The sequence below is a fragment of the Opisthocomus hoazin genome, chromosome 3 (genome assembly GCF_030867145.1).
Source record: "Opisthocomus hoazin isolate bOpiHoa1 chromosome 3, bOpiHoa1.hap1, whole genome shotgun sequence".
NCBI lineage: Eukaryota > Metazoa > Chordata > Aves > Opisthocomiformes > Opisthocomidae > Opisthocomus > Opisthocomus hoazin.
In genome coordinates, this window is record NC_134416.1 from 13,834,680 (window position 1) to 13,859,801 (window position 25,122).

General features: G+C 40.1%; 1 protein-coding gene across 3 annotated transcripts in view; it reads left to right on the top strand.

The window, feature by feature from the left end:
* Positions 1-22,720, top strand: part of TMEM65 (transmembrane protein 65) — a 34,113-nt gene extending 11,393 nt beyond the window's left edge. For all 3 annotated transcript variants that reach the window (XM_075415597.1, XM_075415598.1, XM_075415599.1), the window contains 6 exons: positions 11,315-11,359; positions 13,430-13,497; positions 14,809-14,863; positions 16,071-16,113; positions 17,121-17,226; positions 18,761-22,720. In XM_075415597.1, coding sequence (XP_075271712.1) covers positions 11,315-11,359; positions 13,430-13,497; positions 14,809-14,863; positions 16,071-16,113; positions 17,121-17,226; positions 18,761-18,856 — 413 coding nt within the window. In that variant the 3' untranslated portion in view covers positions 18,857-22,720. The remainder of the gene's footprint in view (positions 1-11,314; positions 11,360-13,429; positions 13,498-14,808; positions 14,864-16,070; positions 16,114-17,120; positions 17,227-18,760) is intronic.
* The last annotated feature ends 2,402 nt before the right edge of the window (positions 22,721-25,122 follow it).

Genomic DNA, 25,122 nt, shown 5'->3' on the forward strand with positions numbered 1-25,122 from the left:
ATGGGAGAGCAGCCTAACACCCCACTCTTCCCAATTTTCTTATTACTTATTTTATATTATCTCATAGAGTAAAGTAAATAAAGCAAAGTGAATAGGTAGCTGCAAAAATGACAGTGGTGTTATAAATAATCAGCCTGGTGACCTTTTCCTCTTGAAAATGTCAGACAGACTTCTTGTGATTGTGTCCCTCTCCCTGAACAGAAGGAACGTAACAAAGGTGTGTTTTTGATTCTGATACAGCACAAATGTCCCGTGTCAAAGATGACTGGTTCCAGTGGGGAATATATGTGACTTGCTATTTAGTCAGTTGCTGGACCTGGTTTATCAGAAAGAAAAAGAAGTCTTTGTAATGTTTTCACTATTGGTTTACTTCTCTGGGTTGGATGCTGGGAACCTATCTTATCAGCCTTGTTTTCAGATGCTACTTATTTCAGTTTTTGCAGTTGGAGACTAGTATGGCTGAGATTTACTGCGATTTATGTCTGACCTTGTGTAAAAGCTCAGATAAATTAAAAAAAGCATGTTTTAATTATACTTTCCCAGCCATGGAGGAAAAAAATTCAGATGGCTTCCCCAGTGCAGGGTTAGAGCATGGGCAGATGAGCTGAGGACAAGCTGATGTGTAGTAGATGTGACTTCTCTGTATGGGTGTGGATTTACTTTTGGCTTTGCCCAGGTTATACAAAGGGAGTGCCCTGTTCTCACCCCCTGCCCTAATAACCTCTGGGCATGCAGTCCGGTTCCTGCTTTCCATGCTGGCACTGCCATTCTTCGCTGGGCCTGGCTGTACACCTGGCTGTGCACAAGTGCTAGAATAAAGGAAAAGTCCCAAATAGATGGTCTGGAGGGAGTTTAGGAATGGGAGGAAGTGTATTGAATCATCCCTTGCAGCAGCTATGTGACTTTATATCACTTAAAGGTGCGGTTTTCTATTTGTTGTAAGATTCTGCCTTTCCTGTTTTCTTATGAGGGTTTTTGTGCCTCAGGTGGGAGTTTGTTCTGGGATCTCTCTGCGTCACTAGTGGCACATGTGGTGACTTGCACTAGGGAGCAATACTGGTTTGATCTCCCAGGTTGCATTTTTAGTATTATCAAGTAGCTGCAATTATATTTGGGAGCAATTTTGACCTCAGAATTCATCTTGTGACTAGGTAGGGAGCTGTCTCTCTTCTTTTCTCCGGCTCTCTAGCCGCGTTTATTCCTCTTGGGATCAGTGGCTGCCTCCCTGTATCACACAGCACTTTGCTTCAGCACTGCAAAAGGCGTCCTCAGCGTGAATCCATCCCCTTCCTCGCTGCTGGAGAAGAGGCTGTGTAAACATTACCCACATTTTGGAGAAGCAGCTGAGAATGAGCGAGGGAAGGATGCTGGAGGCACACTGAGATCAGCCCCCGTCACAAAGCGTGAAAAAACTGCAAGAGCCCAAATTTAATTAAGGTCCTCAGTAAACACTGACATTACAGGTATGTTGCTGATGCAGCAATACACTAGTACCACAGCATACTTCCCACTGCCAAGGGCAAAAGTGTTAAATAGATTAGATTCTGTATTTCCTCCCATGTAGAAAACAGAACAGGCTTATGTATGCAGAAAACTTTGGATTCAGCTGTGGGTTTGTGTTTGTAACTCAGTAGTTCTCAAGCTGATTAGCAGACCTGGAGGTGGAGCATGTAATTTTAGTGCTCATGGGAGTCCACTGCGTGCTCACAGTTGAAATTGTGGCAAGGTAAAACAACCAGCAGTGGAAAAGAGAGAATGTGCCAAGTTCAAAAACAAAGACTGTGCTAAGTGGCAGAACCCAGTCTTTCATAAACTGTCACTGGGTAGTTTCCTGGGACGATGAGGCAACGTTGGGATTAAATAAACTGATGGGATGTGTAGCGCTTCAGAGAGCAGAGGTCCCGAAGCTGCTTTGGAGGGAGTGCGTGCACAGCTGTGACTTGCAGCGGTGTGACGTGGGCTGGAGCTTGCGGTAGCTCTGCAGTTGGAAGCTGCAGAGGTGCACTTGCAACTGAGCTAGTTAATCCTCCCGAGGGAGGGCTTGTGCTTACCAAAGGCTGCTGAAACACTGACCAGGAGAAGAATTTTCCTCTTTTATTCTGCAAAACAAAGACAGTTGCTTGGAAGAGTTCAAAGTGAACTTAAAAATGTTCACTTGTAGGAAGAGTAGAGCCCAGCAATCTTTGTTTTCCTCTGCTTCTCCTTATTTATATGACTTTATTTACAAAACCAACAATCTTAGTAATTTCAGATCATTTTCATGAACAGAGGGATTATTTTTAGTAGACCTTAGAATTCACATGCAGAATAAATTACTAAATAATGCAGCTGCATAACAACACAGCAGATATTCCATATTCCTATAATACAAAAGCCAAAAGAAAACACCTTGAAGTCAAGTTCCACAGAAAGTGTCTTTTTAATCTATTTTTACATTGTATCATATAACATTCATTCCTTCAGCAGTTTGCTAAATCCAAGTTTTGGGTTGGCTTTGGCTATGCGGAGAGTCAGATGTTGAAGTCTGACTAGTTTCACAAATGCAGCCAGAGGCTTTGCGAAGTTGTGTAGGGAAGGGAAGAAGAAAGCTACGAAGTTGATGAATCCATTGCATTACCTCTAGCAGTAGGTTAAGAGTTAAGAATAGCTTAATTTCTGCTGCGTTCTGTATTCATTAGGCATTTATCTAGAGAGGTACAAATTATCTGAGTGTAATTTATGGCTGGAACTTAAATGGTCAGTGGCTTCTTATGGTGTTGTTCTTTGCTGACAGGTATGAGTAGTTTCTTAAGGACCTCAGGGGAACTCATACTTTTGTCTCTGTTGCCCCAATACACTGAAAAATTAGCAGGAGTGTAATTACACTTAATGTCAGTCTGTAACAAAATGTTTGAACATCATTCAGTTTATCTGTCCTCTCTGTCTCTCATTCTGGGTAGTTGTCTTAATTCTGAGATAGATGAAAAGCAATAAACTCTATATGTATTTAAAATTATTTCAGAGAAGCATATTTCTGCCGTCTTACTTCCTGCCAACATCATCCTCTGGCAGGGAATGAAACTTTCTGCTGAAGAAAAGGCTGGTATTTAGCAGTATGTGATTTAGTAGCAGTTTGTGTTCAGCTTTCGGTAAAGGTGATGGTAGAGCTCTCTTTAAAGAGGAAAAAAAAAAAAATCCCACCAAACCTATTAAATTGACCAGTTGCCCTGCTGGTGTTACTGCACTGCTGTAGCTGCCTGCACGTGGTGGTGGCTGTTGGCAGGGTTGTTGCTGTGTGACTGAGTGCGGGCGCTGGTGCTGCTGGTACCAAGGACTGTGGGGAGCACTGCTGTTGCCTGCCTCGGATTTGCTCTTACAGTAAGCATTTCTCTTGATATTAACCAAGTCACTTTTTATCATTTCAAGACACTTGGGTGCTACAAATGGCAAAAACTCACTCTCTGTGCCTGGGAGTGACAGTATAAATAGCAAGTGTGTTGAAAAAAGCCAGTGAGGATAGCATGGACCTGGTCCAATGCATCTGCTATGAGGCGTAAGCCCCCTGTGTTATTAATACGCTCGGTTTCGTGCTAGGGCGGTGGAGGAGGGAGCTCCCCGATTCCCCCGGTTGCTGCACAGGCTGTCATCAGTTGGCTGTGTCCTCTGAAGGGATGCGCTGCTAGCTGCAAGCAGGGGATCATGTGCCTGGGCTTGAAAGCCAGCACTGCTCCCTGTTCTTCATGAATTACCTTTTTTTCTCCTTCATGCTATATTGGGGAAACAAGTGTGGTTTTGCGCAGGTGAGGGGAGGGCATAAGGGAGCAGAGGGGTGAGAATATATAAACTAATTTCTCGCCACCTTCTCAGATTTCTTTTTAGAAACAGGGTTTGGGGGAACATCATTAGATAAAGAATTGTGTATATATAACTCTCCAGGTATTTCATCAGCACGCGTATATAGGCATCAGTGGTGCCTGACACTGCTCTAGTTAAAGGTGGTGAAAGCCCTCTAATAGATCAGATCTCTTGTGTGCAGGGCTCTGATAATTCTTGTTGATATATCTTTTGTGATGTGCCACAGAACTGCTTTTCTTATCGTCTTACATGAACCTGCTACAGAGGACAGCTGAAAACCCAGTCTTGTACCCTGATAATACATAGGTGCTCTAATCTTACTTGTTTCCAGCTCAACACTGTTGCTGAGCCGCTGCTCTGCTCAGCTGCGAATGGGTTAAATGATTGATAGACACTCGAACCCGAGAGGCCCAAGAAAAATCAGTGCTGACAGAAGTGCCAACACCTCAGCTTACTGAAACACGGTTAGACAAGTATATTTGGGTGAGATTAATTCCACTCTAATGTTAGTCTGAAGGATTTATCTGGTCTTTTTCCATAGCTAGTGGAGAGGGTGCTAATAATCCCAGGGGAAGATCCGTTCATCCGAAGACAGAAGAGTTTGCTATGCCACTGAGAGGTGTCCCTCCTCTAGCTCCTGGGAGCTCATTGCAGTCCCCGAGCATTGAAATGGAGAGGGTGAGGGGGGAAAAGAAGAAATGTGACTCTATGGATGTCTTGCTTCAGTCAGAGAATTGCTACAGCCAATTTATTTCTTGGTGGTACTCAAGTACCACCTTTTTTATTTTGTGGTTTTTTTTTTTTTTCTTTGTTGTTAAATAACATATAATCATTCATGTCTGGAGTGCGCAGATCAGAATACCACATTATTGTTCCTGTTCACTTGCCTATCAATGTTACTGTGTTTCTGGCATTTTTATACAAACACTTCAGCTGGTTTTCTGGCATTCTCTGTTTCTTTCTGAAGGAGACAGCTCAGATTCCATGTTTCTGTCCTTACCCTGCATCTCTGTTACAAACTGCAAGTCCTGTCTGCATTGTCATCATTTTAGCTGATTAACCCCCTTGAATCTTGAGGCAAGCATCTTTCTAATTTTTTTCATCTGTGGTTTGAGACCTTGTTAAGTGAACCACTTTAAATCTGTTTTGGTGTGAACCTGCTTGAGTGGAAATGAAAGGCTGATGTTTAACTGACAGAGAATTGGATTAGATCAGGGAAAAAAAACCCTCTTAATGAAGACTACAGTGATTCGAGTCTCTGGGATACCTGTTTGCATTTTATGCTTTCTCCTAGATTTCTGGTCAGGGTTTCCACCTTAGGTCTCTGTGTTTTGTTAAACGTCATTAAAAGGGTATGAATGGTGTATCATGGTTTTGGAAGGGATGAAAGGGTAAGTGTATTGTGTACACACAATATTTGATGCTGAACATCCAATAGGCATTGCAGATAAAGTTGAAAGTAACTTCTATGATGTTTAAACCTAGACTGTCCTGCATCCGGTGAGAAACAATGTACATTTCCGTTGCTAAATGCATCAGTTCTAGGGAGTAACTACTGACCACTAGATGAGGTGGTGCAGAGCAGTTGTATTCCCAATCATAGCGTTGTTCTTATTTGGAGCAGGCTTGCTGCATCCACTGTACATGGCACTTAGCCCTGGATTTGTCCTGGGGCCCATATGCCTGGGCTACCCACCTGCTAGGATGGGATCGCAGGAACGAACTGTGCCTGAAATCACTCCTGGGTTTTGTTCTGAAGGGAATTGGTTGCTGATGCCAGGGAGCAAACAGCACTCCTGCAAAGTTTGTTCAGCACTTGGTCCACTAGATACAACAATAGTTTCAAATAAAGATGATAATGTCTTCTGCAACTTCAGGGTTTTTCAGGGAGGGAGGTGGAACATGATCACTGTGTAATTTTCTGCATTGTTACAGATAATATTTAAAAAAAAAAGCTTTAATGCTCGTAGTGTCCTATTTGTATTTATGTAGAATATTTGTTTGGACATAGTTATCTTTTCAGGGGTAGTGGAGAAATTACTCTGTCATGTCCTCTGTCTATTCGTCTCTCCCTAGTGCTTCGCTCAGCTTTCTCTTTTTGTGTGCATGTGACTGAACAGGCTAACAGCTAGATCTATATTTAGCACTGCACGAGTCAGCATCCTTTCATGCCTTGATTGCTGTAGTAACAGGAAACCATTTGTGAGTTGTAACAAATGATGCAGATTTTTTTGCCTTAGCTGTCAACTTGTGGATTTTTTTTCCCCGTCTGGAATATTGAGGGAACCCAACTGAGTATCAGTGGACGTGGGTTTTCAGCTTTGTGGTTTGCTGTATGTACTGAGATTTTTTTGCAGTTTTTGTTAAAATGTTGAGAAGAATAGAGGAGGAACAAAGGCGGATGGGAATGTGCCTTATGAGCTTATTCCATGAATGAACTCATACATCATAGTCAGAATCTACTCTTAAGGTTCCACCTCTAGGTAGTGAACAGAGCAATAACACACATCTTGTTTCTAGGCTCCAATCCCGAATTTTGGGGATAAAGATCCTCTTACGAACTCATGTGTAAAGGAGTACCTCTTTATAATAGACACAACAATTGGTTTGATTTCTTGTTCTGCGCAAGTGAAGCCCTTGCAGTCTGAATGATTTGCTGAAGTGACCTGGACAGACTTTTTGGAGGAAAAGGATTGATGGAGTTGAGATTTCCAGACAACATACTACCCTTCGGAGCATACAACGGGGTTGTAATGGACTGAGATTATTAATTTTTTTCGTATTACTCCTTACCTGCTTGATATACATTGTGAAATCATTAATCGTAACAATTTGGTCACTATTTAAAAATCTGTGAAACACTGCTTATATTCTTGTCTTAGATTTAACAATACTCAGCTATAGCATTTTTCTTCCTGGGATAGCCCTGGCCCAAGTACCTGTTACCACTGTTATGTGTTTCCTGCCCTTGGGTGACAGTAACAGATTTAGCTATAAAATTTTACAGCAATCTTAGCTGCAATTTGAGTAAAACATAATAATATATGCCTTTAGGCTTGCAAGTTACCTTGTATGCCCGTTCTTAAAAAACTGATAATTCAAAAACTCGTGATGACAACTATCTGGCTTTTGTTTAGTGGGGTTTTTTTCACCAACTGTGAATAAATGCACCCCCATTACCCGTTAGTCAGTTGGCGGTTTTTGTTGGCTAAAAATAATCTTAAAACTGAATTGCAAGTACTGTCTTGGTTAAAGTTGGCTACAGTTGACAGAGTTAATTGAACTTGCTGGGTTTGGGCCAAGTTGTAGATAATGGTGTTATTTATGTCGACAGTTTTATATTCCCCCCGGGTTCTATCCCGCTTGGTTCTATCTATCAGGAAAAAAAACCTAAAATAGTATATGTTTAGTTAGCAAAAAAAGTGATACTGTAAATTCAAAAAAGATCAAGAATAGATTTAAGAGGCAGGTTTTTTTTTTTTTCCTGCTCCCTAGACTTTGGTAATTCAAGGCTTGTGACCTGTGTTCCACTTGAACCTTGGTTTATAACTTCATTTATGATAATGAATGTCAGTTAGAAAATAGCAGTATTCCTTACTCTGCCATTTCATTTTATTCCTTCTGCAATAAGGTGAATTCTTGTGTCTTATTCAGCACTGTGGCACAGGACGAGCTGGTGAATGGCTGTTGTGGAATGCTGTACTGGAGTACTTTGGGTTTTTTCCCAGACATTTAAACTCTGAACTGTTGGATTCTGCCTGATTTCAGTTCTTGAAAGGGGGTTTTGCAATTTGGACTTTTTTTTTTCCCTCCAGTAAAACACATCCTTTGCTGTACTCTCTGAAGATTTTTCTCATTTTTTTGCTGAGCCTTGAAATTTCAAGTAGTCAGAACAGCTTCATGTGAATAAATACCCTATTCTGAAATACATTTTGCTATCTAGAGGTTTAAAAAAATTGCTTAAAGAATTTTTTTGGCTCTCCAAGAGATATGTTCCCCTGGTGCCTTCCTATCTTTCAGTTTTAAAATGTTATGCTTTAAAGGGATGATACTGAAAGTGATTCTGTAAAATGGCTCTTGGCTTTCGTGCTACAGTAGTTATTTAATTCTTTCTGCTTTAATTCTTTTTTTTCCTTCCAGTGTCCCAGCTTTAAACTAAGCCTTGGGCTCTGTGAGTAGAGCTGAGCTGGTCCAGCCCCATTCCCTGCAGCAGGCAGCGCTCTCTACTTCAGCTGTTGGAGAATACTGCTTTGTGCTTAAAGGCTTGTTCCTTTGAGCCTGGTCCTACAGGTCCCGTGTGCTGAGGTCCTGAGCACTTTGGCCCTGCTTTGAGCAGAGTGGGACTAGACATCTCTGGGCTGGAGATGTTTGTCCTGGCTCAGGCAGAGAGGGTGTCGGGACTGGAGCTTCCCTCTCTGCAGCGTGGGCAGGATTGGCCTGTGCTGGATAACTGATCTTCTTCTGGCAGACTTCTCCTATCCCTGTCTCATTAACACGTGTGATCCCAGATTAATTCTGGCAAACTAGTTTTTATCTCACTGTGGAGGATAGCTGCATGTCAGGCTCACTTTCAGATGAGTGTAGCAAGACTCTTTTTTAACAAAGGAAAGTTCTTACGGACATGACAGGAATACGCTGTTACCTGCAGAGGAGTTCGCTATGGCCAGACAAGAGCAGTCTGGTCTCCAGAGTGTGGTGCCACTGTCCTTAGCGACCTCCCGTTTGATGTTTGACTGCCCTACTGTTGTCGAAGCACCGTAGGTGCCCTGCTTCATACAACAGCTATTTAGCAGGAATCCGATACTACCAAAGCAGATTGTCAATGATGAAGTAATTTTTGCTTATTTGATACCTTGCTGTTTGACACTACCTTGCGCTAACTCGTCTCTCCTCTAACACCAAAGTAGTGTTCCCCAGCCTCCCTCCTTGTAAAATCATGCCAAGATAGTCCTTGACTTACGTTCCAAAGGAGGAAGTTTGTCCTTTCTAGTTAATGTGACTGAAACTGCCGTTATTCACATACGTAAACGATTATTTTTTTTCTCCTACCGAATTCTTGCCCTCAGTTCCTCCTTTTGGTAATGAGTTTCTAAAATCAGTTATGCACCAGTTCTTAGCTTTTTGTAATAGCTTTCTAGCTACACTGAACAGAGTGTAATTATGTAGACTGCCGTGTGCTATCAAACTCAAACATCAGTTGTAGTTAAATCCACAAGTCTGATGTTCTAGAGCTTTGTAGTGGGGTGTGACAAACTGAGTAGTCTTTGATCTTCTGTGTTGATACCCAAAATACTTCACTTGGGAATTATCTAAACTGACTAGATACCGGAATCAGGGCAGACTATGAAAAGATGCCTGCCTTAGAGGTAAAAGTGTTTCCTGGACCTTTGTGTGCTGTTACAGCTTTTTATCACGAAGTCCTTGTATATGGAGAGCTAGGCTTGAAGAATAGATGGTACTTCAGCGGGGACGGTTTCAGTGGCAGTGTCACATGAAGCCAAGGAACTGTACTGGTCGGTGTAGGGCAGCACTCTCTTCAGTGACCACCTATACTTGAGTTAGTGATTTTGGGATTTCATTTTCTCCCTGGCATCCAGCAGGATGGAGCAAGAGGAGGTTAGGAAAGCTTCATCAGGAACGTAATGGTGCTGGCTTAGGTTGCCTGGCCACCCCGAGGGCACGTAGAGCTTTTGGAAACAGTGGCCTCAGATCATCTTTTTGGTTCAAAGTGGCTCTGATTTTCCTCAGTGTTGTATGAATTTGCTATCTCTGAGAAAAGCTGATGAAATGGCAGTACTGGTGTATACAGACAGCTTTCTTTTCCATGCTTCTGTAAAAGCTTCGCTTAACCTGCGGGGATGGAATGAGATCATATGCAGACAAGTGCAGAAGTAGTTTGTGTTGGGGAAAATAGGTCCCATTCCTGGATTCATCCTTCCTGAAGACAAGCTGAAAATTTTGATCTGACTTTTTTTGACGGTCAGGCACCAACGATGCCTGTGGCTGTGGAATGTTGGTTCTTGCACAGCTCCCCTCTGTTTACCGTGGGATGTTCTTTTGTTCTTCCTCAAGCCTGATGTTAGAATCTGTGTATTCCTCAGCATTTGTAGTGGATGGGGATCCTGTATGTATTTCTATAGTATTTGGGCTGTACTTCTTCTACTTGCATGATAACTGGTGTTTGTAGTGCTTAGGTAGTTTATCTATTGTCAAAGGGAAGAAGCAGCTCTTTAGTTTAAGGTCTTACATTATAACAACTTTCAAGCTTTAGTAGTTACTAATGAAATTATCTTGGAAGTCAGTGTCCTGGTTGGTTGAATACTGCTATTATCGTCCAACCGGTTTTTACTTTTTTCCCCCACAAGCTATTTTAAGTGAGTATTTTAGTTTCTCCTTTACAATAGCTTTGAATATAGGAATGACTTGAATGCAGGTATACTCACTCTGGTCTGCACAGTTCAGAGATCTGCTCAAATGATTCACAGCCTGGGTTTTGCAGTGCTGTCTTTCCATGTACTTGGCTTCCCCAAGTAAAATTTGAATCCTTGAGGTAGTGTTGTAGGCTCCTCTCATGTTTTACCATATTTTTATCTTTGCTTGTAGAAGTTACCTAATCAAAAGCATAGAAACACCTGGTCAAAAGCTCTAGTGTTCATAATACTGAAAGCTATTGGGGCAACTTTTTTCCTGCCTTAAAAAGGGATCCTAGTCTCAAAATCCACTTAAAAAAAAAAAAACAAAGAGCAAACAAACAAAAAAACAGCCTTAAAAAGTAGCATGTTTTCATTCCCTTGCCCCTGTGAAATGGGTAGCTGTTGCTGCTGCGTTCTGTGTGTCACTTCTAATAGACTGCATTAGCTTCCTGTAGAGTACTGTGTCTGGTTCAGGAGTGACATCCTGGTCCTTCCAGGCTCGTAATGGTTTGATGCCAGGATATCTGAAACATGCACCAAATGATCAAGTGTGATCCGCTGTTACTGAAATCAGCGGTCTCTAATGTCATCATAGTATTTTGCTTTTATTATCGTACTAGCTGTTAAAAGATGCCTTCTGCCAGAACAGAAATGGTAGGGGTTTTTTTTGCAGACTGGCTCTGGAGGAAAGAAGGTTGTGTACTGCATGCTTAGAGGACCTCTAAAAACAGATAATAAAATACAATTCCCTCTAGGTTTCCTGATTTTTCTAAATTTAGTGTGTTTTTTCTAATTTTCAGTAATAAAGATGGCTATCAAGCTGCTTCTAATGTATGCTGTTACTTATACTATTTTAATCTTGTAATATTCTAAGGCTTTTGACATTTAATGTATTTATGTAAAAATAATAAAAATGTAGATGTGAAGCATTTTTCTTCAAATTTTAAAGCTGTTAAATTTAACAACTGCTTTTTTGCCTGCTAGTAATTTGGTAAACACTTTATATTATAATAGACTGAATTTGATATTAACTAGCTAACTTTCTTATTCCATTTTGACTTCTCTAGAGAAGTTGGAGGTTGCACCACCATCTCCAGGACAACTGAAACATGGTAAAAGAAGAATGTTTGTTGGATGTGGTTCAGTATTTGTTCAGTCTGTCTTTGAATTGCTTCATCTTTCTCCTATGAGTGCTGGTCTGTCCTCATCCCTGTCGTATGAAATAACAGAAAATGAAAGCAAGCACAGACGGTCACCCTGTCGTCTTTATTTCATAACACCTCACGTGGAGAATGCACACCGTTCAGTGAAAGTGGGACAGAAAGCCCCAACGAGCGCGTGCTGTTCAAAGCCAGCAGCAAACACTTTTTTCTAAGCCAAGCGGTGCTGATGCTGCAGTACCTTGTGGAGGATTTTGTGTTTAAGCTTAAAACTATTGACTTGCTTTTTGTCACATATATTTTAAAAGGACTGAGAAGTAGGATAAAATTGCAGATAAATTGGAAATAGATTTGGTATTCTTTATAATACCACGGTCATTCTAATTCTGATTTAGTTTCCAAATCAGTGTATTTTCTGTGGTTTTATACTCTCTCAGTGAGCAAACATACTTAGTTGAAGATTTTCCTATTCTAGGTATCTACGCTTTATTTTCTTTGGGGATTTTTTGCTTAGTCCTTGGGGTTCTGTTTACTCCATGGATTCCAAAATTCTGTCAATTTTGGTAAGAATTTGAGCTCCCTTTGTAGCTCCAGAGCTTGGTACACACTTTTTGAAAATACTTGAAAATACTGGGCATATCTGTGTGCTTTTTTGTTATTTATGGTTTGGGGGGGTCTTTGTCCTGCAGTGGTTTTTAAAAAAAATAATAAAAAAAAAAATTCATACATTCTATGCTTTAGTCTTTTACCTGTGCGTTTAAGAAGTTGTGTGTATTCTTACAGAATAGTTACAGAAGTCCAAATGTGTTCTAGTACCTGAGCATGAAAGATCTCTTGTGTGACTTTGTTTTTTCTGTGATCATGGATTCATGCTGTCTGCGAGAAGTAAATCCAGAAGGGACTCAAACCAGTTTGTTTTCACATGACTGTGAGGTTCATGCACTCTTCTTTCTTCCCTCTTCATATGTTTGCCTCTCTGTGAGTTTATAAAATGTAGGAATTATTGTTCTCATCTGAAGTGGGGAAAAAGACCTAAGCAGCTGATGCATTTGAAGTGTTAAGAAAGGTGAATGGATCTAACTTTCTAAGCACTGGTTTTAGTGAAGTAGCCTGTTGTTGGTGCAGTATTTAGCCTTATGATGCTTGCAACTTGAGACTCAACTGGAGGCAATGCTGTGCAAATTCAGTCTCATCTTAATCAGAAGCTTACAAGCTAAAACTTGAGAGAGAAAATAGAACAGGAAATTAGAATATATTTTCAAATAGGATTTACTTGGAGTTTCAGGAATGAAAAGAAAAAAATGCATGAAACAAAAAGGTGGAACTTGATTTCTTAATGTATTGAGGAGCCGCTTCAAGTCTTAACTGGTCCTCATGATAATGCCTAAACAAAATCAAGATACAGAAGTTTGGGTTGAACAGTGAGATAATTAATGCTGTGTGACACACAGATGAAAACCGCCTGAACATTTGTAGATTTAGCTGAAGGAGTTTGGATAAGAATTGCCTAGGCCCGCGAAATATTCCTAAAACATGAATGTTTAGTAACGTGTGAAGATGATGGAGCTCTTGCACAGGAATAGAGAGGGACTTGCAGGGAAAAGGGCTTTATTTTGAGCATGAAAAGAATGCAGGGTGCCTGGTGAGACAGCTTGGCAATCTTCAGTGATGACTGCAACATCAGTTAGTGGGACTGTAAATAGAATCAAAGTTTGTGTAAATATTTCTCTTATGCACTAGTAGGCATAAGTGGCTTCTATCCAAAATTGTACAAGTATTTGCAAAGAGTAAGTTGGTTTAACTGGTTCTTCGCAAGCCAGTAGTAACACTTGCATAACAAAGGGTTTTACAAAACCTAACAGAAATAAAAAGATCGCTAACAGTAGTAGTAGGACAGGGATTTTATGTATGTTGTCTTTGTTTCTCGTAAAGGCAGTATTAGACTGGCATTTCAGTTGTTGGTGTGAACTAGTGAACTCTCTTACAAATATTTATTTTCTCTTTGTTACTTATTTCTTCTAGTGTTCTTCCACAATGCATTACCTTTTGTAGGGTTTGGATTTTTGGATAACGCAATTATGATTGCTGCGGTAAGTTCATTATTTAATTCCTTGATCAAGTTGGCATGATTCATATTGTTCAAGTATTAAATGAGTAAACGAGAGCTTCAGGAAGACTCCATTCCCTCTGTATCAACTCACTAATTTCTATTTTAATTTTTCTTTTTTAAAGAAGGTGTCCATGCTCTATTGAGCCCTTGCAGAATGCAAAGGACTGTTATTCCTTCTGAAGGCCAGTATTGTAATTAGTTTTACTGAATTAAGAAGAGGCTTGCTTTTTTTTCCACTCCTAATTTGTGCTGTAAGACACGTTTATGATCATGTGGTCAATACATTTTTTTCTTTTTGTACTGACAGATGATAATGTGATTATAATGCATTGATGAATAGGTCTTCAGGATTTTTACTAATGAGTTCCTTTGTTCTGTGCGATGCAGGCAGTATTAGTGCTGGTGCTGATTTCTACTGATGTAGACTGGCATTTCTGAGTAACGCTTGAGATATTTTCATGTCCATGTGGAAGATCAAATGTGGGCTAGTGGCACAGGAAGATGGATAAAGGCTAAAGATACCCTTCCTCATGTAGCATTATGAATGACAGTGTGATCTTAATTGTGGGATAGTTCAGGTGGGAACGGACTCTGGACCCACTAGGTCTCCAGTCTTGCTCCTGCTCAGGACCTTCTGAGGGTCTCTAGTCTAACCTCCTGCTCAAAGTGAGGTCAGCTGTAAGGCTAGACCAAGTTGTTCATGATTTTACGTGGTGGTTCTTGGAGAGCTCCAAGGGCAGAGACTGCACAACCTGTCTGGACAACCTCTTCCAATGCTTGACTGTCCTCACAGTAGAAAACATTTTCTTATAACTGGAATGTGTCTTGTTTTGATTCATACCCATTGTCTCTCATCCTTGGGCAACACACTGCGGTTTCATCATGCGGTTCAATGTGACTTTGTGTTTCTTCAGCTGAAAAAGTAAGGAACTACAGTACTGCATTTTATTTGTTTGCTCAGTGTTTGTAGATATTTGCATTCAGAGCTATACATTCAGCTAAGAATTGCAGTGGAGAAAACAGTATGCAGAGATAAAGACTGGTTTTGTCCATTAGGTGACCATTATGAAACAATATAAAATACTAAGAGTATCAGAAGTAGGCTGTTGTCATAGAGGGAAATACATATGCCAGGAGGGCAGAAGTTGTGCAGATCTAGTAGAAGTAATGTCCCTTTATCCTTTCAATTTTAACTTAAGCAAGCAGTAAGCAATACTTTTGCCAGTTGAATCGATATCGTGTATTTTAACTCCAAATCCCTTAGATAATGAGAAAACTCTTTATTTTTCAGGGAACCCAAATAGAACTGTCAATTGGAGTTGTCCTAGGCATTTCGACTATGGCAGGCAAGTAAGAAAAATGTAATATATGTAGACTAATATGGCACATTCCTGTATTCTAGGCGGAAAGTGGGCCACAGGACTGGAAATTGTTCTTCATTGGTCTTGTAGCTGCTTTTCCTGATAAAGAAACGTCCTGTGGTTGAAGGAAGGGCATATTCCATTTACAGAAGTGGAATTACAGTTCAGATAGCTTTTGAAGTGCTTGTTGTTGGTTTTAATGTAAAAGTTCAAATCATGGGTCACCTGGGAAAGTGTATTTGCATTTCTGTAATGGAACTGACCTAGGGCCTCATATTTATGTACGTGTATATGTATGTATTTGTAAGTTGCTGCTTGCTTGCAGTGCTAAGTAATCAGTGTTGGTGTCCTTTTATTGTGTTCACCAGTGTTTTTGGTGGCTTCTCTGCCTCCATGTGATACCATGGGAAGGGCCCAGCAGCCACCCTGCTCCTGCACTGGGCCAAAACTGATAAGCTCTGCTCAACAGCTTTGGTGCCTCTGCAGTGGGAGAGGGGAAGAAACTGCTCCTGGATCCACCAACTGCAGGTGCAGCATTGCTCGAAAGCACGCAGATAGCTTACATGGCAATGTATATAGCAGAGTAATTTCATAATTTAGTAATTTGCCGCCCTCTCTTGCAATGCAAGACAGTCACAAGAAAGCTTATCTCAGTAAGATCTGCTGGGAAGTCACATATTTTAAGTGTGTGACTTTATTCAGTCATGTGTGCAGTATTTATTCCTAAATCGACACAGTTCATGGATATGTCAAAGTTTATCAAAGCCACATGCATGAGTAACAGCTCCGATTTCCAGAGCTCCTGTGCCTCTTGAGGCACTGTTAAGGCCTTGCATGGTGCCCAGCCTTAGCTGTATGAAACTGGCAGCGACGCTTGGCTGTTTTTAACTCTCATCTGAAAAGTTGTTACATTGATTTCCAGGTGTCAGTTTGGCCTTTTTGTGTTTGTCAGTTTTTCTTCCTAGAAGTTGAGAAAAATGTTTGCACTTCCTCTTGTTAGTCTGCTAGTATCTTCACAAACTGTAATAAGGTTAGAAGAACTCTAAAAGAAAATTACTTCTAGTCTTTTATGCTATATATACTGAGCAGAGTGAGGGTCACTGGGATAGCAGGGGGAGGGAGGGCTGCCAGTTGATTTTGTTTGTAATTAATACTTGCTGCCTTCTCTTTTTTTCCCTCTTCCTCTCTCCAGCTGCAGCTTTGGGAAACCTTGTTTCAGATTTAGCTGGACTGGGGTATGTCTGAACTTGTATTAAGACTGTTTGGTTTTTTCCCCCCCATCTCTTGCCAACACTATTGGTGCTACTGAACTAAAACATACAAACTGCCGAAATTACTTTATTTTTTTTTCCTACCTCTTGAATTTTGCTTCAGTAAATTACATGACTGTACATATGTATTCTGTCCTTGCTAAAAAAAGTTGGAACATCAGGTGGCTCTTGTTGAGGTTAAAACTGCAGTGCTATAGTTCAGAAATAGAATAACTTTCCTGCTATCACAGTATCACATATTTTAAGTGATAAAATTGGGATTGGTGCTTAACCTGATTCAGTGTAGTCTGTAGGTAGTGCTTGCTTTTAAGGAACCGTTAGAATTTTTTTTCTACATTAAGTGCGTTCATTGAAATACAAAATGGAAACCCCCATTTTTTCATCATATAATATATAGACTGTACACAATACACCACCTCGAATACTAGTATGCCTAGATATGAAGACATTTCCTTCTCACATAAAACAGTTATGTATATGAGATGTGTCCAGATATAGGCAACCTATTTCTGATATAAACAGATACAACTGAGTGGTTTTTTTACTTTTTAAAGGAAATTTCTGATTAATTGCTGAAAGTAAAGCTTTCTGTTATGCCTCGTTTTCCCACGCTATTTTTTTTTTTCTGCAAATAGCAAGGATTATTACTAACTAGTGCATGTGTGTGTAATCTTTCCTTGAGTAAAGGAACTTACAAGCTCTGCAAAAGCAACATTCACACCAGTTGTGACTTACTGCATAAAGTTTTTATGGAAATATTGAGTATTAAATCAGTGAGAAAATTAGTTAACTTACACTGCAAAACGTGACCATCAGAAGTCCAAACACTTTCCCATATTTATCTCTCTGTGGTTTTGTCAGTGTGCTGAAGGAAAAGCTATTCATTTTAAGTTCAGTGCTTCAAATATTTCCCTCGCTAGAAGGTACTGTCAGATCCAAAATCGTTTGTTCTTGTTTTCTTGTTCTTTCAGTCTTGCAGGTTATGTAGAAGCGCTAGCTTCACGACTGGGTCTGTCGATCCCTGATCTGACACCCAAACAAGCCGATATGTGGCAAACGCGTCTCAGTGCACACTTGGTGAGTATCCCGTAGGTAGGCACTGTGTCCATGGAGCTTTTTTTTTTTTTTCAACTAATATGTGGTAAATCCTTTTTGTCACTTTGGCCATTAAATACTTCACGACCACCAACATCTTGCACATTTGCCAGAAGGTTTAGTTGTGAGCTGACATCAGGGAGCACCGTGAGACTGGATTGTTTCAGGCTTGGGTGGATTTTTGTATGCAGCAAGCCATGAGTGGCTAGTAACGTGGATGGTTGCTGTCATGACTTCATGTATGCTGTGCAGATACCTGGGTTGAGCTCTAGCTACTGTGATAAGATAGTTATTTTAAAATTATGGCCACTTAGTAGTTTACATAGGTTCTTTGTATGTGCTTGCTATTCATATACCTGTGCTAGTATGTATTAATTTTTAATATTCTATAATTAGCTTGGATATGAAATTAGCTTTCCCCTGGATAAAATTTTAGCATTTGAGTAGTATTCACTGACTGGATTTACAGTTATGGGACACTCATCTTGCAGATTAATTTTCAGGATGATCACTTAATTAACATTTAAACATTTGAAGCAGTCCCACTTCAGCAATGAGCCCATTAGTTTATTTTGATTAACGAAACAGATTAGAAGAAACTGAAGAAAGAAACAGATATTTCTTTCACTTTGCCAGAATGAACCTTCCAGAGGAAACACATCTTTTTGCAGATTTAAGAGAAGAGAAATAACACTTGCTGAGGAGAAGCTGGGGGGGGAAAATGTCTCCTTTTAGCAGTGATAGATGAAAGGATAGAGCAGCAAAGAATGGTCATGTTGTCAGCTGGCTGCCATGTAGTCTGTCCAGCATAAGAATCTTCTCGGTGGAAGCAGAGTCCGTGGCAAAAGCCTGTCATTGCACTGCAGTTCGTTGACAGCACTTTTCTGTGAAAAGACATCTGAGTATCTTGGCCTGTAGGCTAGCATTTTTTGTTTTTTACCCACTGTCTTAAGTTTCTCAACACTATCCACCTGCTGCTGGTGATGTGGTTTGGATGTTGCATGTCTTGCCTCTTTCCTTTCCTCTTGACTTTTACATCTGGGTCAATTGTGAAATGTTTTCCAGTCTTTTTTTTTTTTTTTTTTTTTTTTTTTGTCCCTTTGCAAGCCATCATGTTAGCAAAGAATTCCTTGTTTCTGACTTAGGTAACTTGCATAAGCAGATACATTTATAATTACACCTAAAATGTGTGTTGGTTTTTTTCCTTCCTTGTCTTCCTGGCCATCCTACTAATCCTTTGACTCTGTCTCCTTCCTTACCATGTGAGCAGCTCTTCATGGGTCATTCCCTTCCTCTTTATTCAGAATTGCCTTTTATCACAGCGTACACTGTTTATAACCTTGTCGTATCTGTGTGTCTCTCATAGATTGTGTTTCTAGTCTGCATGCTAAGAAAAATGGGTCTTCTATCCAAAAGCTAGAACAAAGGGTCTGTTTTCCTGGTAGTGTTGGTACTACACAGCAAACGAATAACAACTGAACAGTGAGAAACTTAATTTTTTTCCCCCTTTCTCTAGGGTAAAGCTATTGGAGTGACCATTGGCTGCCTTTTAGGAATGTTTCCTTTGTTGTTCTTTGGCGATGAGGAAGAAAAACTGGAAGAAAAAAAATAACCTTTTTACAAGACATCCACAAATGTAAACTGCTGTACCTCAATAATTCAATTACGCTGTCAATATTTAGGAATTAACAGACAGTAAAAAATGTATAGACTTGGGAACAAAACCTTCAGCATGTCGTTTTATGGAAACACTAATTTATTGTGGCGTTGTTGTGTTCAGTACTTCTTTTTATAAGATACCATCTAAGTTTTTGTTTAACTGTAAGTTTTTTGAAGTGTTTTCTCTTATGGCAACTGATGTTTACCACTTTCCCCTTTGACTTTTTCTTTAATGGATTATTGCTTTAATAATCCACCATGGATGACAGTAGCACTCTTGAGTTGGATATTAGTTGCTTAGCAGTTGTAATTGCATGACAAAATTTCACAGCTGTTCATCAGGTCCTTCAATGCAGATTATTAAGGAGGTCAGTGGTGAGTAATGTCAGGTCCTTCACTTTGCAAGACGACTGGTTGCGCCCTCACCAGCCATCATTTTGCACTACCTTTAGATTGGGTATTTCACTGATCTAGGAGAGTCTAGTTTGCATTTTTTCACAATTCTGACTAAGCGTCTCTGAATTGTCTTCTGAAATGATCATTTTAATCCTTTGACAAGGTAAGTGTTTCCAGGGTAGGATCTTTACCAAGTCCATTTTTTCAGTGGTGTGTTAGCACGTTTTCTGCTTTCATATTCACGCCTTTTTTTCTCATTTGTAAACAATATTTTGAGAATTGAGTTGAGATATCCTTAATTTTGTCTTCCTTAGTCTTGAGTGTGGTGTTAAAGAATTCAGACCAGTTGTTTCAAAACCACAAAACTTTTTTTTATTGTTCTGCTTAAAGTAAGGTGTGAATAATTGATTGGGTGGACAAGGCTGGGAAATGCTTCAGGGTATGAATGAGTGCTGACATTGCAAGTTTGTAGTGGGTGGTTCAGTTTAAATAATGAAGTATACCATCAGTCTGGATTAGAGGACCTGATTTGGAGATCATAACTTTGTATTTAAGATGCCTTTGCCATTTTTTTTTTTTGCTGTGAGACAACTAGTAGAAAAAACAAACAACAAAAAAAGGAGACTTGAGGCCTTTTTCCTTTTTTGCCTTTTATTTTTGCAGTCCTATGTGGTGTATTACAGATCTGACAGTGCAGTCACATATAACTGTGCTTTTTTTATATGATTACAAATAAATTGATGACAACTACTATATATTCATCACATTTCAGGATCTGACTTGCCAAAGGCATAATGCTAAACTGATAACTGTTGATTAGAGGAGAGGGTTTCTTACTTGTTTGAATACCGTTTGGAAAAGACACTGAAAAGAAAAGCACAGCCAGGGCACTTTGAAAGTTTTATTGCTGGAATTGTTAGCACTTCTGAAACCTAGAAAGAAATTTAAAAAAAAAAAAATAAAAATTAACTCCCCTGATGACTTTTATTTGCCATAGGAAAAGTCTTATTGTAACGTGTACGTTTTACAGAGCCTGTTGCTTATCTCTTGATCATAAATCTGAGTTCTCTGTTCTCATTTCTAGAAGCTTTTAAACAGCAGTACTGAAACTTTGACATCAATCTTTAATAAAGGTGACAGTGTTGTATCTGTTTTTTTTGAAAAGCAGATGTTGGAAGACTTGCAGTGAATAGTCTTAGCAGCATATACTGTACTTTGTACATTAAACCAGGAGAATCTGGACCAAACTGTAAAACTGAAAGAAATCTCAGCCAGGCAAGAATAGAACACAGACACAGAGGAGTTTTGGCTTGCATTTTCAAAGCTGGAAGTCTATTAAAAAAAAAAAAAAAAACGAAAACCAAAAAACCAGCTTCAACCACAAAAAAACCCACAAAAAACAATCCTGCTAGAAAATTATGCACTCTTTCCCCAACAGATTGCTGCTGGTTTACAATACTTCAGTGATCAGGTGTTTTAATCATCCACACATTTGTCTTGCCTTAAACTCTTAACTTTTCTTCATTTGCACGTAGTTTTGTTTCTGGTATGTTTCTGTACAGAGCTGTATTTCCCACATGTTATTTTTTTAAACTGAAGTACACATTAAAACAATTTTGCATAGCTTTTTTGTAGCTGTTTTTGCAGTAGTTCCAGCACTATTTCCCATTACGATACTGGCATCTTCGTTGCAGTCTTCCAGTAGTGGCCAAACCTATGTTCTTTGCCATCATACCAACTGGAACACTGTTTTCATAGCTTTTTTTGGAGCTCATGAGAACAATCAGAAGGCCGTGTCTGCTGTCATTGTGAGAGTTCATTTTTATAATGGCAATAGGAGAGACCATGTACTATTGTTAAATTGCTTGTGCATGTAAACTGAGTATGTTTTGTTGCTGTATGTCAGACTTGTACTGCAACCAATGCTTTTATCAAGAATTAATGAACTAAAGTATCTTCCAAGAAATTGATATGTGTTGTCTTGTTAAACTATTTAGTTGACCACAAATATGTGGAGGGCAACTGACACATGGTAAGAAATCTTGGGTGTTTCAGGTTGTTGTCTGATACCGTAATCAAGAAGGTGACTTCTGGGGTTTCAGTGTTTGGCAAACATGAAGAAATAACGTGTGATTTGAGAAGGTGCTTGTTGGGGCCAAGCTGCCATTCTGAGTTCAGTAGGGGTAGCTGGCCTCGCCTGTGGGATCCACTCTTGTGTGGATGTGGTGCTGCTTCATGCGGAAGGGAAGATCTGTGCCTGATCTGCACCCTGCCTCCTCACAAGGACGGTAGCTTTTTTCTGGTGTAAATGGATGAAAGTGATCCTGGATGCTCTGATCACACTGTTTAAAACACTGAACTGAGAAGACAGAGCACTAACAAAAACGCTCTTTGTTTTGTGTTGTCTTCTCCCTCCTGAATAAAAGGAAAAACAAACGCTACAGGCTTTTTCAGAGACTTCAGTATTGCTTCATTTTTTTATTCTATCAGTTTGTCCTCTGTTAACAGGAATTTTTTCACATTAAAGGGCTGATAAACCTGAAATTGTTTATTTTGAAATGCTGTCTTTTATTGTAAATTAAAATATAAATGTGTTTTTGACTGTATGTTATCTCTAGGAACAAAGAACATGCATCTGATAATATGGTTACTCAAATCTTCTCACCATTGTTTTCTCATTCATGTACTTTACATAAATTATTTGAATTCAGACAACATATTTTGTATTGTCTTTAAATTGTCGAACTTTCTGTAAACTTTTGTACTACAGCAAAGCTGTTTTGTGTTTCTTTATTAGACCAGATGCTGGAGGGGAAATGTTAATAATATCCTGTGGGTATTCAGCCTCAGTGAACAAAACAGGAATTTATTATTTAAGTTAAAAGCAGGTGGTCCTTTGTCACTGTCATAGGAGATACCACTGTGGAGTGGTGCTTCTGTCTCTTCATGCTTGGAAGAGAGCAATTTAAACAATTAAAATGTTTGCATGGTAAATTGGTAGCGTTTCTGATTAATAATATTCAGAAGTCCACTTGCACTGGACTTCTGGAATTAACTGAGTTTTTGTATGCAAACTAGGTCTTTTTGAACTTTCCCGGAGTTTGGAGCTCTTCACTTTTTTTCTTTTTTCCACTCCTTGGTGAGTCCCTATTGTGAGTGTCTGTGCATAAAGAAATGCTGTGAGTAAAATGTGTGTGTACTGGAAGGATGGTCTCGTCTCCCTTTTGACGACCTCTGTAGGTTGGCTGTTACTTTATTCTGATTGCATTGTGTAGTAGAACTCTGCATTAATGTTCAGAGAGCCTATGACTGTTGTAGCCAACGTGTTTCCTCTGTCTGGTGTTTTACATGCTCTAATGACATGCTGACAGGGCGATGGTACGTAAATTAAAGACCTTAATAAAGTATTGAGGAATTATCATCCTGCTCTGAGAGTCTTGTGCATCTAGAATTTTTTTAACCTAAAATATTAAGAAAATAGGTGGAGTTACTCCAGGTTGCAGTTTATGCCCTCATAACACAAATTCAAGCTACTGTTTTAAAGTCTTTAAGGCTTTTGCCCTTGTCTTGGTGTTCAGGACCTTTGGTGTCCAGAGTGTTCCTTCAGAATAGTACTGGGGCAGGGGGGTTGGAAGGTTTTGGGCAAACTTGGAATTTGAACGCCAGCCAAGATAAATGCAGGAGGATTTTTTTGCTTTGTTTTGGGAGACTGCCTCCCTGAGTTGAAACAAACCCAACCTTCTAGAGAGACCTGTGAGCCTTCCCCCACCCTGCTCCCCTGAGAGACTGGGGTCACTAGGATTTGAGCAGGGCAGTCTTTGGGCCTCGGGTGTGCAATTCAGAAAAGTTACCTTGGGTAGCAACAGGGAGTGTGCAGTGCTGATGTAGTATCTCTCCTGTAAGTAGGTGATGCCAGTGTGAAGAGAACTGGCAGGAAACAGCTTTGGTTTAATGGTTTTCCCCTCAGTAGTCCATAGGTATCTAAGCAACTGTCTTAAGTAATGATGATACAGCTTTGAATGCTATTCCACAGTCTCATGAGTTGCTCCTGCTGTTCTGTCTGTGGTATCCAGTGGTCATTAGAATAATCTACAGTGATGTGATTTTCTTGTGTAGGTGACTTGCCTCAGATACTGACAACTGAAGGGCAGCATAGCAAGCTGTTTCCCTGTGTGGGGTGTCTTTATTGCAGTAGATGCATCAGAGTAAAAGAAGGAAATACGTGCACTGGGTTAAAGACTTGATCTAACTGTATGACCCAACACGGGTTGTGTTCATGAGCCGTGTAGGTGGCTGTGAAGGTTAGTCACAACAGCCTTCATGGTGACATTGCTGTCTGTACCCTACTGGTTTCTGTGCTCCCCCGAGCATGCTAGGTAGTAACACTGTTTAACAGATTTGAGGTTCCATTTGTTAGGTATCAGCTTCAGCACAGGTAAATGGCCAGAACAGCAGTTTTATTGCACATCAGCTTGGTTTCGTAGAACATTTCCACATCCAGTTTGGGGGTGGGATGGGTAACAAATGCCTTTATCTTTCGATATGATTGCTACAATCATAAAGTGATACAGAAGTAGAGCATGATTAGGCTCCAGTCTATCGAGCCTTTTCCCTGCATTAATCATGAAGACTTTGGAAGTGATGAGTGCTTCAGTGTAATAAATGTGGTTGTATTTTCAAATTAAATGAACGTACAGAAAGTCATGACCTGTGCTGTCACGGAGCAGAATGCAGTCAACTCCTCTGAGCTGTAAAGCATAAAAGCATTCCTTGTTTGCCTGTTCTGGGCAAGTCTGCCTGAAATACTTCTGGCGTCTAGGACGTGTATTCTTCTCCCTGTCCTACCTTCACCCCAATTTTTCTCCTAAATATCACATAGAGTATAGTCCTGTGTGTAATTATAATCCAATGAATGTAGAGGTAGCGTTTGCTCACATGTTACTCTTAATGCACATTCAACAGATGGCTCCTGCTCACTGACTTCACTGGATGGATCTGGCTGCAGGAGTTGGGAGGAGGGGGCATCTTGGGTTGGAAGTCTGGTACTGCTCACTGACTCCAGTCCCAGCAAGAATAAAAAACAATGAAATTGTTCCATGCTGCCTTGGTCTAAGTGGGCTTGTCAGTATTTGCATTTGACCTGCTTTTTCATGTCATAGTGTGTATCTTCAGGGATGTCCTGTGCATCCAGGAATGGATGGGTGTGGGTTTCTAACACTACCAAGATTTTTTTCTTGTTGAAACTCCAAATTGTCATCTTTATCAATCATCTCTTGTTTTCACCTGCCTGGTTCTGATTTTTACTGTAGCAGAGCTGGAATGGAGAAGGGCTTCTGAATACAAAAGTATCAGTGATGGCTCAGCTCCTCTGGGGGCTGAGCCTTGTCAAGGCTTTAAGTTATATTCGGCATTTGGCTGCTTTGAAAATGAAGGTCCCACATGATTAGGCAGCATCTTCCTTTGCAAAGTGCATGATCTGAAAAGCTGATGTTTTCCCCTTAGACTCTCCAGTCCTCATGGTAATACCATTAACAGTAATGTTTTAGAAGTCTGTCCATTCTGGCCAAAATGGATGCCTCTATGCTAAGGTGTGGCGTTCAGCCAAACCTGTGCGGCTGTGGCCATAATAACCTCCAACAGTCCATACTGCTCAGCATCCTCGAGCTCAGGGCTATAGAATTGCCCTGAGAAATTTTCACTGTGGTCTCCCAGGCTTGCATAGTGAAGGGCGTCTAGATGATGCTATTGCTGCAGTTGCCTCAAAAGATCAAGAATGTCTTTTCCAACCCTGTCCTTGAAGTCCAGTGGAAATTTGTCTGACAG